The sequence below is a fragment of the Halichoerus grypus genome, chromosome 9 (assembly GCF_964656455.1).
Source record: "Halichoerus grypus chromosome 9, mHalGry1.hap1.1, whole genome shotgun sequence".
Lineage (NCBI taxonomy): Eukaryota > Metazoa > Chordata > Mammalia > Carnivora > Phocidae > Halichoerus > Halichoerus grypus.
The window spans coordinates 98,002,599-98,020,050 of record NC_135720.1 but is presented as its reverse complement, the minus strand read 5'-3'; the positions used below and the strand labels follow the sequence as shown (position 1 = coordinate 98,020,050).

General features: G+C 41.4%; 1 protein-coding gene across 1 annotated transcript in view; it reads right to left on the bottom strand.

The window, feature by feature from the left end:
• The window catches only part of PKHD1 (PKHD1 ciliary IPT domain containing fibrocystin/polyductin), a 443,829-nt gene that overhangs the window by 208,906 nt on the left and 217,471 nt on the right, over positions 1-17,452 (bottom strand). The window contains exons 48-49 of the mRNA XM_078054411.1: positions 10,667-10,844; positions 9,471-9,666 (exon numbers count right to left, since the gene is read on the bottom strand). Of these exons, the coding sequence (XP_077910537.1) occupies positions 9,471-9,666; positions 10,667-10,844 (374 nt within the window). The remainder of the gene's footprint in view (positions 1-9,470; positions 9,667-10,666; positions 10,845-17,452) is intronic.

Below are 17,452 nucleotides of genomic sequence, written 5' to 3'. Positions count from 1 at the left end.
AACTAATCGAGAAATCCTAAATTTATAGGGCTCTACTCTGAATACCCAGTACTTAACTGACAATTTCAACCAGTTGAGCAAATAGAGGCAGGAAAAAACCCTTTTAAAGGAACCAAAAGAGAAAATAATAAAATAGGCTCAACTGGAAAAAAAAACAAAAGAGAATATGGACAAGATGACATCTAAAAACATGCAAAAGGCCATAACAACAGAGCACTCTTCCATATGAGGAAGGAATTAAGTGTTGTAATAGAATCAAATTCTAAAGAAGGCAAATTAGAAAAAATTCCAGGAATCATTTGGAAAGGGTTATTAGGTTCATTTAAAGATTTTATATAAATCATCCTTGTTAAAAGCAGCTTCCAAGTAATGGTAGACTTCACTACATCTGTGCCCTCTTCCTTAAGACAGAGCCACACGAGTAAAGAGAGTAAAAAAGTAAAGTTACGCAGGAAAAAGTCTTTTTCAAAACCACTGTAGTCATTTTGTAATGCATCATGCATTGTGGCCATCATGGTGATTATTAACCCAGAGACTGAAAAGGCTAAACCCCACCACATCCAACCCCCATGATAGACTGTTCCACTTGCCCTTCCATTCAGGAAGTCACTTCACCCAGGCTCTGTTCTTGGTCAGCCAAGGCTTCCTGCTCGGGGTGCTTTCACGTCTGCAGCTCTACACGGATGGCTTCTGAACTGTGTGGCCACTGATCTTGTTCAGCCTCTACATATGCATAAATGTTTCTTACCTCTTGGGGAGCCTCTTCCCCAAAACATACCTTGAAAAGCTATCGCTCCTTTTATTAAAGCAGGTGTGAGAATACCATTCAATCTGAGAAAAGGAGTAGTTTCAGTATCCAAAGAAATGGAGAAAAGTTACCAAAAGTAGTAAAGACTGAAAAAGTCTGATTTCCTTCACCCACCACTTGTACATGGCCCTCTGCAGGCTGGTTCTGAGACATGAGTGCGGGTCAGAGGGTTATTCTTCCCAAACACCATTTCTACACCCTGAGAGCAGAGCCATAGAGAATCACGGGGAAGAGTGTGGCTGCTGAACGAAGTCCAACAGCCTGGGTTTGAATCCTGGGTCTTCCAGTTCCTTGATGTGGGCAACCAACAAGTTCTTCATCATTTCTGAAACTCACTTCCTTCCTGTGAAAAATGGAAATAGTCGTCCTATCTACCTCATAGCATGATTGGGAAGAAAAGATAATCCCTATAACATATTTAGCACAGTGCTTGGCACATAAATGCTAGTCGTTACCTATACTGCGACCATGGCATGCTCATTATTCTAGCAGCCAGACAACAAAACCCAAGAAATATGCTTCGACTCTTTTTACTCTTTTTTACAGCTGTACCTAATCATGATGAGTCATAGTATTCAGAGTTGGAAGCAACTTAACCAGATCTTCTAAAGTTTGCTAAGTGCTTTGACTCTATAAAAAACAGTGTAAATGTTACACGTCGTTTCCAATTTGGACAAACACAAAGAGGGATGAAAATTGTTTGAGAATAAAGGTACTGACTCAGGAAGAGTTTAAAAGCCTTACACAAGCTGTGATATTATACATATGTCTTCTCAGCGCTTATGATTTCTGAGTGTGTATTTGTAATATGAGAGTGGTTAATCTACTTTGTTTATAAATGGACCCTCATTGCAGTTGATCCTTCCCAGGTTGTAAGAATATCTGGTCTGTCCTCAAAAAGAAAACAAGCCATTGGGTCAATTATAGTCAAATTATTCTGATGGGTGCTATATGATGTAAGGTTGCTATAAACACAGAGATCTAGAAGAAAGCACGAAATGTGCCGAGAAGGAGGAAAGAGAGTTACTCAGCTAAACATGATACTAGGGTCTTCCAGAATTTTGTATTGTGCCCGGCAAGTTTTGTCTTCACTAGGGCACTAGGATAGACAAAAATGAGTTCTCTCCTTGAGTAGGTCCCATTCTCTTTTGCAATTTTGAAGGGAGAATTAAGTACCTAGCTATATTAAAAAAAAAAAAAAAAGGTGGCATCTTGATGGGCCTTGACTCCTTTCCTATTTCATTCTTCATCCAAATTCCCATTTGCACTCCACCGTTGAGGTTTAGCACATATTTGGACCTCTCATTCAATTCACATTTATATAGTGTGAGTCAGCCATTGACTACACGTGGAGAGAATCTGAAATCTGAAACAGTGACCGCAATCTCTGTCTGCAGATTTCAGCCATTCTCTTCCTGATGCACACCTTCTCTCTCGGTCTCTGTCTGCCCTGGACCCAGGCTCCAGCTCTGTCTTCATGAGCCAGCTGCTGGCTTCGGTCCTCTCTCTCTGCATTGCGGCTTACCTTGCCCTATCTTCGACGACTACCTCTTCTCTCAGATCTGTCTCGTACACCTGTACATTCCTGCTCTGTCTCTCCTTCCTTGTTCAGTGAACTTGACCTCACTCCCCAGAAATTAGCCTTTTTCACTTAGCCATTGAGCATTACTGGTCAGCTGGTCCCTGGGCAGCTAATGCTTGATTCACAGGACCATACTTCTGTCTGAGTCCAGCTTCTCAGGGGCAGCCACAGAACCAGCTTGGCCCTCATAATGCAGGATCTTTCAAAGTCCCTCACAGAAACATTACATGAAAATCCTGTGATCACCTTTGAGTCTTCCATTATCCCCACTAACATTCATTCATGGAAGGGTATAAATGTTTTCTGAGGTGTGAGAATAAAAGAACTTACTCAAGGCACTGATGGATATATCTACATTAACTTCAGTCCTGAGAGTTAGTTCAATTAAACCTTCTTAATTAACTCAGAAAACAATAACAATTGTTATTCTGACTCAGGGATATTTGCCACACTTGCACTTCCTGTGAAAAATGGGGCATTTGTGCAGATCGACAGAACCAGAAATTCCAAGGGTTAGCATTCCAGTTGTTTGTCCATGAGGCACATTTAAAAAGCCCCAAATTGAGGAATTTTACAATTTCTCTCAAGAATGTGGTTTGTTAATGGAATATTACTCAGCCATCAGAAAGGATGAATACCCACCACTCACATAGACATGGATGGAACTGGAGGGGATATTCTGATTATGCAGAGAATTGTCTCTGTTTGACTTATTTGACTTAACATTTTCCCTCATATGTGGAACATAAGGAATATAGCACGGAGGACCGTAGGGGAAGGGAGGGAAAACTGAAGAGGGGGAAATCAGAGAGGGAGACAAACCATGAGAGACTCTGGACTCCGGGAAACAAACTGAGGATTTCAGAGGGTGGGAGTTTGGGGGGCTGGGGTAGCTGGGTGATGGGTATTAAGGAGGGCACGTGTGGTGATGAGCACTGGATGTTATATGCAACTAATGAATCGTTGAACACTACATCAAAAACTAATGAGGTACTGTATGGTGGCTAACTGAACATAATAAAATAAATAAACAAATAAATGTCCCTGGGTAAAAACAAACAAACAAAAAAGAGTGTGGTTTGTTCTCAACAGCAGGTGTTCTTAGCAAGCAAGGAAAGAGACCCAGATAAAAAAGAGATCCCTGGCTCACACTTCTTACTTTTCACCAATTATACCAAAACCTTGCAGACCACATTGTAGTCCCAACATATAAACTGTGAGGTGATGATTTTAGTGGCACTAATGATTTATTTTCATAGCTATGGATGCTAATGTATTTTAGAAAAAGCAACTAGGTCATTAAACCCATGATTTTATGGATATTATTGCTTAAAAAGAGGTTATGTTTTAAAAATAAGATGGCGTGGGAATTGATTTAAGAAAAATCTTAGGTAAATAATAGAACAGGAGGCATAGGGTGTGACAAAGGGTAAAGTTGGTATTCAAATATCTAAAGTTCAGGAAGCATAGAGCCTTCAATAAGCCCAAGGTTTTCCTCTAAATAGAAGGAAGAAGAACTGGTTTACAAGGGTATATACATAAGTTTGGATTTAAAAAAACCAAAACACCCGTATACTAGAAAAAGTACTGACCCAGGGTCAGAAAAGCTGAGTTTGAATGCGGGTTACACCACCTACGCTCTGCATGAACTAGGGTCTGCCATCAGCATCGCTAAGAAATTAGCTCCTGAAGGGGCGCCTGGGTGGCTCAGTCGTTGAGATTCTACCTTTGGCTCAGGTCATGATCTCAGGGTCCTGGGATCGAGCCCCGCATCGGGCTCCCTGCTCGGCGGGAAGCCTGCTTCTCCCTCTCCCACTCCCCCTGCTTGTGTTCCCTCTCTTGCTGTCTCTCTCTCTGACAAATAAATAAATAAAATCTTAAAAAAAAAAAAAAAGGAAATTAGCTCCTTAAGCGGAGGGCTTCCTAAGAAAAAATATTTGATCCTGACTGCTTAGTTTTCCCTCCTTCTTTCTTTCCTTTTCTCATTTATTTTCTTCCTTTTCCTTGCGGGAGACAAGTTGCTTGCAACCAAGAGGCAAAAGTCCTTCTCCCATCACCAGCTCCTGTTCCATTCTCTATACGTTTGCCATAAAGGTTAGCGCAGTTCCCCAAAGTCAATCCTCTATATTACTGGCAGAAATCCTTGGGGATCTTTGGGGAATGAGTTTTCTAGAAGAATGTAAATTAATTTATTAACTAGAATGCTATGGATTGCCTTAGAGGGCCTCACCATGGGAATGGCAGCAGAGTTTCCGAGGATTAGGATTCTGCTCTGCTTATAAAACCCTCCCAAAATGCTCGGGGCAGCCGGCTGAGTCCTCTCTCCTCCACAGACGCTAACAGAATCCCTTCCCGAGTTGCTGATGGGGCTTCTGGACCAGCTGAACAACAGAAGGATGGAGGCAGCAGCCGGCTCCGTCCCTGTGCCCTGAGCGCTTTTGAGAAAAGAGAAACCCAGGCAGTACCCTTGAGCTCCTGGCCGCAAACCCAGGAAAGCCCTCCTTGTTTTCGGGCTCTCCCCGGTTAACAGCACCTTTTCTGAGCCTTCTGTGTGATGTGACTTGACTTCTTCAGGGCAACGGGTGCGGACAATGAAGTCCATCTGTCTTTCTATCTGCAGCCCTCTTGCCCTCATGGAGAAGGGCCCCGGCTTCTTGCCAAACAGCCTGCCTTTATCTTGGCGAGGGGCGCCATTTGGAGACAGTCACTGGCCGGCCTGGCTAGACATGTCTTTTTTTTTCTTTTTCAGTCGGAGCAGAAGAAGGTGGTAGGCAGGAGCCTCTGCGCCTCGCAGGCGCTCGCTCAGCTGCCGCCTCACACAATATCCCGGCTCGGCCGCCGCTCCAGTGCGCGAGCGGGGCTGTGTGAACCCGGGAGGGCAACCGTGAATGGCCCAGCATCTGACGCGAATTTATCACCGGCTGCTGGTTGGGTGTAGGAGAAAGCAAGGGGAAGGGGCTGTGGGTGTTTAATGCACCCTGCCACAACCCAACAGTTTGCCCTCAAGAGCCTTTTCCCGATATAAAAGGACAGGGTCAAAAGTAAGTTGACCCCTGACAGAATGGACAATTATTAGGAGAGGACTGTGCACCAGCAGCTGCTGGAACCCCACTGGCTCCGCATCGGGCTTCCAAGAGTCAGAATATGAATAATCAACTCAAGATTGTTTCCTCCACCCCCATCAACCCCTGTCACCTCCCCCTCCCCCCAACCGTCTCCTCCCGTTTTGGGCAAGTCCTATTATCTTCGTACAGGAAGGAGCAGAGCCCTCCCTAGCAGCTGCAATAATTGTGTTCCTATTGTGATGAAGACCTCCTCCCGGCCACCCCCCTACAAGTGGCCATTGTGAGGGGAGAGTCAGTGATTATACGCTCCGCCTGATGCTTTGGGGGACCCAGCTGCCGGAGTGCTGACACACGAGCGTGCGTGCGGAAGGCCAGGGAGGGGGCTGGTGGAGGTGGAGGCAAGAGGTGGGGGGATCCTGCGTCTGTGAGACGGGACCCCGACACACCAGACCTTTTTCATAAGTCAAGCCCAGAACAAATGAGGCTTTATCGGGCCCCAGTGACGAGGGGGTCTCATCTCCCTTTGAAGTGGAGCTGCGCATGGGGCCTAGCAGCTTTTCCTCCTTTGGACGAAGCAAACATCCTTCTTTTGATATGCTACATGCTCATTATCTCTGCCCCATTTAATGATTTTTGATTGAAGGGTGGCGGCTGGGATGCCGAGAAGATCGTTAGAGAGGCTCCATCCAGCCAAGCCTGCAAGAAAGGCTTTCCTTGTGCCTGGGCCTAAATTTGGAATTTCTTAACAGTGTGCGCTTGTTCTTAGAGGCAGATAAGGGCTGAGCGTGAAATTCTTAATTAAGCAATAAATAGAGAGTGGGGTGTCAGCAGATGTAGCCAGTAGCCATGGCAACGGGAATCACATGGGCAAGAGAGCGGAGACTAGACGTAGGCCCCAGGCCTGGGCCTGACTGACAGCTCAAGAATCCTACAAAGCTTGTAAACCAGATTAATTAGCTGACTAATTATTTCATAGCGTTAATGTAACTAAAAAATAAAAATAGTTAACCATGAACTGAAACATCCCTGGAAAAGAAAACAGCAGGGAAAGAGGCAGTGGGGAAGGCAGAGGCAGGAGTTACCCGTTAATCAAATCGCCTAAACGGGAAAAATGGGCTTGCTGGATTTGACTCCGACTCGGAAAATATAAAAGAACACTTGTCCTGCAGTCTTGCCCATTCCCAAGCGTGGCGTAGAAGTTACAGTTCGGAACTGCCACTCGTAATCATTTCTCACACCAAACACTGCTCCTCCCGGGTCCTAACACAAGCTGTAGCGCATGAGTCCTTCGCTGTGGTCTCTTCTGCAAGTGGCTTCTTGGGCAAAATTCTCAGGGGCTTTACAAAGGCAACCTGAACCAATCTCCTTAAAAGATATTTTTAAATGAGCGAGGTGATCTTATTCTGTGGATAACAATTGCTTAAGTGGTATTACATTTCAATCATGGAAACCATATATCATGTATGTCATGTTATCAGGAATCTCGGTTATCCTACAAAATCTAGTCAAGAAAAATAGAATGGGACCCTTTCGGAAAGGCTGTGATGTGTACACTTAGTTCAAGGCATGTGACATTGTTCATCTTCTGGGGGAGAAAAGAACAAATCTAGAGAAATAATCTACTGAGAAAATGTGTAGTAAAGTAACAGGGCATACTAATCACATTTAAAGATATCTGGGTGCTTTGTACCACAATTCCAAGATATAAGTAGGTATTCTTAACCTCGTTGTAGAGATGAAGCCATTGAGGCATGGAGCATTTATAATTCCATGCCCCAGGTGAAATAGCCAGCCAGCCACTGATTAAAACCCTAAACCCTAAGCTCTGGCCACGAGCTTTCCAAAGAACCTGCATCCCATAAAGTCATTTGCTTAAAAAAAAAAAAAAAAGACAAAACTTGCCTTGGTAGAGAAGAGGAATACTCTCAAAACATATTATATGTATAGGATTTTTTTCTTTGTCACTAGGGATCAGTGAGTTTTCTCCCACAAAGCTGCCTAGCACCCCCCCACACACACACACCCTATTTGGTCAGTGATCAATGATTATTTAGTGGGCAGCACACTCTAGTGGGGAGATCCGGGGCCAGGAGCTAGAATGCCTGGGTTCTGATTTTTTTTTTCCCTTCTCAGCTGGATCTAAGATTAGTCAGGTATCTTCAATCACACACAAAGTAGCCAAATGGAGGAAACAAAGATATTTGTGATTTTGTTTGAAACTTCCTATCTTGGGGGATGTGGTAAGGTTGCAAATAAACAATACAAAAAAGACGGTCCACTTAGAAGTGGTCAACAAATTAATGAAACACAGCCAATTGTCAGTGAAGCGGTACTCTGAACGAAAAGCCAGCCAGGAATAGGAACAGGGTCTCTCCATTCCCCACACCTGAAAGTCAGGCAGGAAATTCAATGGCCCTGAAACAGGTCAAGCAGTCTCCCTACTATAACAATGAAACTTCTGTATACACGACTCTCCCTACATTTTTTTTTTTATCTCAGGAATATGTCCACATAGACTGTGAGGTCTCAACTTATGTCTCTCTTCTTATTTTATGTAAATTACTCCAATCGCAGACCTATAAAGTCACACGGTCCAAAAAAAAAAACAAAACAATTAAGTGAAAGTAACAAACTAATCAATGTAAAATGCAGGGCAGAGAGCTAGAACTCTATGGCTTGGGGTCCTCTTGGGGTACCCATTGCCAACTACCTCACTGCCAAATGGCATTATAAGCCTTCCCAGCGATGTTGTAAACTTGACACAGAAGATATCCGAAATCATAACCAAATCTACCCAGTCCGACACAATTGCATGGGACGCCACCACTGAGGAGCAGCGCAAGCCTCAGTTTCCCCTGAATCATCATATCCTCACTGTACCAGCCCAGGAATGAGAACAGAAGTGGCTCTAGCCACCTACCTACCCCATTCACTCAGAGGATACCGGAGGCACAAATGACCTCAGAAGCCAGTACGTGGAGCACTGGGAATCGTCTTAAGGAACAAGGGTCTCCATGCTCATTAAACATCTAACCAACCCTCTGTGATTTCCTGGTCCTTTTCCAACTCCTCTTATCTAAAGGTGGAGATACTAGGGTATTCTGATACAAAGAATGATTTCAATTAATAAAGGCTATCTACCTAATAAAAATGTTTTATACTGAAAAATGCATCTATATCATATAGATGCTCATAAATACATACAGACGTACATCTATATATAAATATACACACTTACACAGATGTGCATTTCTACCATATATATGTGTATAAATAGTATAAGAGTATAATTTGCTATTAATTCAATAAATAATGATTTAAAAAAGGGCAAGAAAATCTGTAGCTGCATGACTTGATTTTTTTTTCATTATGCCACAAATATTCCTTTACCATGCTTGGCTCATGTGGCCATTTAAGTCAGTTTGCAGTTTGTGAACAAAATCGGACCAATGGACAAGACATGCTAAGTAATAGAAGGAGAACAACTTGAAATTAAAATTTGGTCCTAGAATATACACCAAGTAAATGGTCATAGTTAATGACACCTCTTTGCTCTTACTTAATGGCTGCATTTAGCTCTAGAGGTAAAACAGTCTCAAGGATCTCTGTCCACCCTGAGTTTTTATAGTTTTAGGTTACATTTATGGTTGATCAAGTCAGAAATAAAATTTGAATGGTAAAATTCAGTGCAAATAAAATATATAGCAATCCATTTGGCAAAGACAGCAATACCAGGGAATTACCATATTCTCCTTTCTAGTGCTATTAAAATTTCATAGTCACAGGGCTCAAGAGTAGATCAGGCTCAGGTGACATGGACTAGGCACAAGGGAGAGGGACAAGGAACTCAGGACAACTGCCCAGGCAGTATGATTTCAGAGCCCAACCATTTAACCGTAACACACAGCTCTCCCCTCCAGGTCCTCATCCCTTCACAGTACAAATGTTTGGAATTCAAGAGTGAACGGTGGCTTCCGACTTCGTGCCCTCAATATTCTCATCCAATTATACTTACCCAGATAGGTGAGTTGCCTCAACTGCGTATTGAAGAACCAGTCACAACCTTGGTCCTGACCAGGTGATGGCAGAGACAGAAGGGACTGCCCCACCTGACTCCCACACCTTACGAGGATGTCAGGGTAAGGCCACAGGACCTTGTGCACCAACAGGAGGTAGTTCCCAGGAGCAAAGCTGCCAAAGGTTGCTGAGTACTTGAAGTGAGAGAACAATACAATAATGCTCATTGAGTAAGGAAAGATTTTGCCAGAAAAGAGCTACAAAGAACACAGATGGAGTACTTTAGAAATATAGCAGTTCACACCCATTTTATGGATGAAGAAGCTGAGGCAGGCGAGGTTCAGTAACTTGCCCCACACCACAAAGCAGGGGAGTATTGAGCCAGGATAGACACTAGGATCTCCACCTCTACCGTCATCATTCTGATGGCTTCACCTTAAGAAAATTCCCCAAAATGTTCTCATGGGAACCTCAAGGGAAGGAAAGAACTCTCCTTTCTGAATAGGGTAGTGACAGGATCAAAGGAGATTCTGCCTTGAACTATACACACCTAAGACCAGCTCTCATGACTTTAAGGAGAATGTGACGGAAGAAAGAAATGCATTAAAAGGAAGAGGAGAAGCTTGAAGAAATCCACTGGCTTGTCTTTTTTTTTTTTTTTTTTTTCAGAAAGTGCACCCACTTTCCACATGGCTATTCCTATCTTCACACCTCCTAACTATTGGACTCCTTCAACCAACCCCAATGAAGGTCTAGACCTTTATTTGCAAGTTAATCTTTGACCACAAGGTGGCAGTATGCAATGTAAAAATGCTTTGTTAAGACCTTTTCTCTGGCTACAAACACTCCTCTAAGGGGTAAGTTGGTTCTTAACCCCTAATCTAATAATATAGTTCTATAGAATGCTTAGAAGGTATTTTTCATTGTATTAATAATGTTAAAATTTCATGCAGAACCATTGTGTTATTCAAGACAAGATTCAAACAGATTCTAAAATTTTTAAGTTAAAAAAATTAAAATTAAAAATAACCACCATATCTTATATTCAGATTACATTCATCAGGCCAAAATGCTGTGACAGTTTTCTTTATCAGCACCAGAAGATGCTAATTCCTGCAAACTGCTATTTCACAGGTGGAAAGATAAGAAGCCCTGGGGAATGCACCATACCCGTGAATGAGTTCCTGGGGTTACCTGCAGAGATCTGTTGATCCAAGGGGTCTCAAACTGCAGTGAGTAAGTCTCTTGATCCAAGAGCAGAGCCATCCAGCCATAAAGGTTAGACAATGTATCATGTACATAAGTGACAGTGGTTGTCTTATTTCTGCTGTCAGTCATGGTTAAATCGTAAGAAACATCTGGAGCATTAGCTCTAGGGTGATTTAAAAAGAAAAAAAAATGGGTGGTAAGTTATTTGTCCATTCTGGATCTAATCCACTCCTCTCCCATCAGTGGTAATTCATCTTCTATTCTTTCCACGTATGTCTTGGGCCATCTTGTCTGTATGTGTACAGAGTTTTTTACAATCACTGTGTGGCTCAAACAACCCAGTTGGGAAGATATCATTGGATCATTTGTGCATTCCACTGGTCTGGTGGGTTGAAGGTAGAGACATTCAGATCTGAGACCACCGATAAATGCCATCTTAACGAGTTCATACAGGCCAGGACTATATACTATTATTTTAATAAAGAAATGTCCATGTCTGGAATTTTGCCATAGACCAATTTTATCAGCATCAGAGAACATATTATATCGTTCTTAGATATACTTATGAGAAGCAATGACTGAGACCCAGAACCTAATATGCCTAGACTCTCAGAAGCCCACCTCCAACCACCCAGCAGAAATGGCTTCAGTAGCCTTCCCTACTGAGATCTTTAAATTAGAGATATTTTGTCCTTTTTGGTCTCTTCCACCCTGGTACAGGATCTGCACACAATGGGCACTCAAACCATGTCTGTTATATGAAGGAAGAGTGCATGGATGAGCTCTCTCTAAAGCAGCTGGTGCCCATTTCCTAGTTTATGGAACGCATCTCTAGAAGTGAATTTCAGCAAATTAGGAAATTGAGGCAGAGCATGGCAAAAGCATTATGTGAATGTTACAAGGCAGAACCGGAAATTTATTAATTTCTACAAATTACACAACCCACCCCAGAAAGTGATTTTTAAGACTTCACTAGAACAAACAGATTTAGCCACATGCTAAGACCCTAAAAGAAAGTCAAAAGTGGACAGAAAATAAAAGGCAAAAGTAAAAAAAAAAAAAAATCAATACACATTATGACTGTCCTTCCCCCTTTGGTTTGGTTTTCATGAGAATCTTTAACTGTGGCATTTTGCTGCAGGCAGATAATTAAATTCTCAAAGTAGAGGGAAATGAGACGAAGGAGGATGTTGGGTTTTCAAAGTGAGGTGTGGCATGAGCGTATCCAAAGCCAATTTACAATCCAGTGCATTTTATAAAAAGGAAACTGTTTTTAGCATGAAATGCTTGGTCACTATGATCAAATGGCATAAACTGGAAATCTATATCCACATACGCGAGGTGGATGCATTTGGGTAAATTACTGACCCTCTTTAAGCTTTCATTTCCTTTTTCAAAAAATGGAGGTAAATAATATGTATCTTACATATATGTAAAACTGTGAAACTCAGAGATAATTCAGTAACCATCACCAAGCCCAGTTAATATCTACCACAGCTCATTTAAGAACAAACCTCAGGGGGCGCCTGGGTGGCTCAGTCGGTTAAGTGTCTGACTCTTGGTTTTGGCTCAGGTCATGATTTCATGGGTCCTGAGATCGAGCCCCGCATTGGACTCTGCACACAGCAGGGAGTCTGCTTGAGATTCTCTTCCTCTGCCCCTCCCCTACCTATGCAGTCTCTGTCTCTCTAATTAATAAATAAATCTTAAAAAAAAAAGGAACAAACCTCAGATGTGCCAGATTTGCCATTCTGTACTATTTATGTTAATGCTTAGCAGTTTATCCAGGATATTTGGTCATTTAAAAACACACTCAAACCCTTCATGGTGCAGAGCCCTGGCCCCAGCAATGTAGTATTTGATACATACTTCTTGAAAGAATATGTGTGTTTCTTTCATTCATTCATTAATAAAATGAAAAGGATGAAAAATGTTCAGGGCATTTGGGAATAAAAAAAAAAAAAAACCTACTCTTTTCCCAGATTTCCTGATGCAACATTAACTGAACCTTTAGAAACTTGGGGTGAGAGACTTTCTCTGATCGGGCTTGGGATACTTAGCGTTTTTCACATGTGTATCAGGATTTACACTGGAACCAAAGAACAATACTAAACTCGTATTCTTAGAGTCAGAATGGACATGAAGGTCATCTGTTCTAACTTTCAACCCACTGTAGGAATTCCCTCCACATTTCAGCCTGTCCCTTCCTCCAGGTATGGGACATCACAATCTCACATAGAAGACCATTACATTTATGGAGCTTATTTTTACATTTTAATCTTTAGACAATCTTTAGAAAGCTAAATTTTCTTCCTTGTACTTTCTACCCATTTGTCCTCAATCATCATGGCTCTCTTTTCCTCCAACTGAAACCACACGTCCCAGAGTCCCAGGAGATGATCCAGCACAATTTGGCCCAACTGATACATTTTAAAAATAGTCTTCTGAGAAATAAATGTAAAACAAATGCATTAAGAAGAGATAAAGTTGGAACCAAGAAATACCAAAGAGGTCAATAGGTTGGCTAGAGTAAGTATCCCGATCAGTATGTAAAGTGGGATTCCTCAAAGTCCAAAGAATGATTCTGAGTATTTCAGATTCTGAAGGTGTATCCTTTCAGTTTTCACAGAAACATATGGGCCCTGGAAAATGAATCACAAGAACTAAATCCAGGAGAGACTCATAGATAAATCAGAATTCCCATTTAATAATTCACAGTAAAAAATAAGGCTGCCTTTCACATAGCAGGTATTTGATAAATATTTGTTGAATGAATGAGTGTTAAAATGGACCAATACACTCCAAACTGATACTTGGTGATGTTTCTCCCCAACAGGGAAGTCTACCTGGAAAATCCACATGAGGGTGAGAAGATTTCCTATAAACTTATCAATTAAAGAAGACAAGCAATTTGATCGTAAGTTATCAGAGCCTGATACAGCCAACCCCCATCTCAATAGGATGCTTGCCATGAAGACTTAAACATTTATATATAATGGTCAGAAAACCTCTTCTGGACATATATAAGCAATCTACACTCTAGTGAGCCCTGGTTTAAAAAAAAATGCTAAAGAAAAAAATTAAAATTAAAATTAAAAAACGCTAAGGTTTCCTTATGAACTGATATTTCTTTTATCCTAGTCAAGTGCTCTCAATTAAAGCACTTTTACAAAGTTTTTTAAATTATAGACCAAAAGAAGATTTCCACTTGTTCAAATTCATCCATCTGTTCACATTTAGTTCCTCCAACCTATGTTTTGTCACTTACGTTGTCTTAGCAATCTATGTTTGTCACACTTTTCTTAAGATATCATGCATACCATCTTGAAAATTATGAAAATACTACCTCAGTATGTTACAATACAATCAATTGGGTAGATAGTTCCAGAAATGCTCCTTAATTTCAGCAGTATGGCCCCAAGAATCCTCCAAGTCATTTTGGTTTCTTTTTGTTTGTTTGTTTTTTAAGATTTTATTTATTTATTTGACATGGAGATAGAGCCAGAGAGCACAAGCAGAGGGAATGGCAGAGGGAGAGGGAGAAGCAGGCTCTGCACTGAGCAAGGAACCTGATGAGGGGCTCAATCCCAAGCCCCTGGGATCATGACCTGAGCTGAAGGCAGATGCTTAACCGACTGAGCCACCCAGGCGCCCCCTCCCGGTCATTTTGACTAGATTTAAGTATTTCTCAAATTTCTATCAGCATCCCATTTATAAATCAATCTTTAGGGTACAATTTCTCCTGGGTTCAGTTTCTATGTATTGTGACTTCAATTATTGCAGGAGCCATTTTTTCAGACCATAGTTCCTAGTTCCTAAAAGCCCTTATAAACATGACCCCCTCTTCAAATATTGTAAAACCACCAAATGCTAACATTCATTCAGTTCTATTTGTCTCTGGGACTATCGTACCTTCCTTTAGATGCCCTTCTCCTTCCAAGTGGCATCCAGGCATCTGATGCTAACCCCTGATCAACCAGAGACCCACCATAGCACATTGTGATCCTAAACTATCCTTTCCTCTTCCTTCTTCATGCATTGCCCTGGTCCTATCAAGCCATCCCATCCATCCCAATTAAGGTTTATGTGGGATGCAATTTTACAGGTCCTCATGTGCAGCACCAGCTTTGTATAATTCAATCCAGGTAGAGAAGGAGGTTATCAAAGAAGCCTTCATTACAGCTGGTAGTGGAAAAGGTTCATTCTGAAAAGAAAATCAGAATGTAGAAGACCCATCTCCCCATAGGCAAGATGCCTTGTGTTGACCATCACTGGGATCCAAAAATCCAAAGTCAAATCAACTCCTCTCCTTCTAGGCCAAATGACAATGGTGGGCTAGCTCTTCTGAAAAGCTCCAAAAGAACATCAAGTCTCGAAGAACACCATGAAGAGAATTTACTAACCATAATGACTACAATTTTCGCTTGCCCTAAATAGCCACCAATTTCCCTGTGCCCTAAATAGCCACCAATCTCCCTCTCTTTACTGTTAATGAAGCAAAGGAGTACAAAAGTATTTCTAATTTGGAGGAGCCAAGGGAGTCTGCATGGGCCATTAGCAGCAGAGAGCTTCATTACTAGGGGAAGAAGTCTCTCCCTGAACTTCTCATGGCTTTATGTGCAAGAAATCAGGAGGCAACCAGTCCATTTTAAGTGTTAACCCTTCCCTCTGCATCAGCAATAGCTCTGTATATAACCAAAGAGACAAAAAGACTACAAGCCTTTCCTTTTCTTTTCCTGTTCAAGGGGGTGCCTTAATTTTTGTTCTTCTTTTTTTTAATAACTGAGATTGTTTTTAATTAAGGGATATTTTCCTTTAGAAATACAGCACTATCACTGATAAAACTTCCCAGTCTAAGTATTAATTTAAGATACTAGTTGCATAAACAGTTATGTAATTTAGTGCCCATACACTGTGTGGAACTGTTGAATGTGTACTGCCCACAAAGGATTTGTTAGGCAATCAACAACACCAATGAGAACAAATATTAACTCCCTGGTTTGTGTTTACCATTAGCTTACTTTTCCTGAGGGTCCATATCTCTGTGTATTAAGACAAACATTGCATTGAGCTCTAAATGCTCTCAATTCAGAACAATTGTGAAATAAACCCTTTATAATTACACATCTCCTAAGCCAGACACATCCTAATAACTAGCCTCAAATGGTGCTACATCTCCTGAATATTAGTGCTTGCTGCCGTCACTCTCATCTTTTACTGCACAAAGAGGACAAAATCAGAATTTCGAGCACAGCCCACAATTTTCTGTGGCACAGCATTGCTTGAACATCCTTTAAAATACCTTGAGCTCATAACAAGTCCTTGTCAGAAAACCACTATCCTACCTCTGACCTGCCACCATCCAGTACTATTTTCTATGTATCAATAATTTTTATATCCCCTTATTGATTGAGGACCACTTAAAAATATTTCTCCTTCTGAGTAAGACACCTAAAAAAGGAAGAAAGCCACGACACTCAGTCTTTCCCCCAAACTTTTAACAATCCTTAAATTCACATACCAAATAGAACCGGTAAGCAGAGAGGAAGCCATATGATTTAATAATCTTTGTTTTCTGACAGGCACACCCCATCATTACTCCTCCCATGATTTTGCAGGTATCCATCTCTGTTTATCTTTTTTCAGAGTTGGCTAAAGCAATAATAATTTATTGTAGAGAAGTCCCTGAATCAACCTAGCACCTTCTCAAAGATGGTGTCTATAGTTTTGGCAGCATACTTGGGACAATACTTCTTGCTTATTATATCTGAATCCATGAAAAGAAGCAATAGACAGCTAATGTCCTACCTAAGATCATCCTTCATACATGATTGCATCTCTTCTCTTGATCTGTTGAATCCAGCCAGAATGACTACCTCAGAACATGTGAATTTCACCATGGAAGCTATCCCCCCAGAAGGCAAACAACTACTTCTCAGGGATATTGAAAAACAATTTTATGCATCAGGTAGGAAGTTAGACTAAGAAACTCATCTTCCCTTCTACACACACACACATACACAGACACACACACACCCTTGGTGCTGTGGTGGAGCTGACGACCCTTACTCACTACTCATTGTCAGCCCTTCTTCCCAATGTGTTCAGTGACAGCACGATGGTAGCCATGAATAGTACATATGAGAATATTTTCACCATGGAACTGGGCAAATGCTACAAATCAGGGTTTTTTATTCTAGAGAGCTAGTTGTTAAATATTTACCGGCTCGCTACTATGGCCCTTTATTAGTCATGAAATTGAATAACCATATAGTATTGTTGAAATTCCTCAGTCTGGGGTCCATTATGATTTTTAGATCTTTTTCCGCTTCTGTAACCTCTGGTGACAAGAAAGGATACTTCTTGGAATTTTCCTGTCTCACTTTTTTTTTTTTTTTTTTTAGGACTGAAAAGATACCATTACTGATGCTATGCCTTTATCTCTAGGAAAGAGAGTTAGGCGATTATTAAAGGAAAAGCTAGGCCAAAATTTCCATTTGAACTCTTCTTTACTTTTGCATTTGCAGAGGCAGGGGGTGCCTCATACTTTGAACACTGACACATTAAGAGCAGTTACATAGGTAAAAACTGAACGCAAGCACTACAGGAGAGGATATTAAGCAAGATCTAAGAATCAAGGTGATCAACAAGAACATTAACCTTTTCTTCTCCAGAAGTAGGAAGAAAGAAGTAGAAGGTATTGGAGCACAATGAATCAAAGCCTGTCCAGAATGACTCCATATTCTAGGAGTAGCTGGGAGGTTTGGCTGG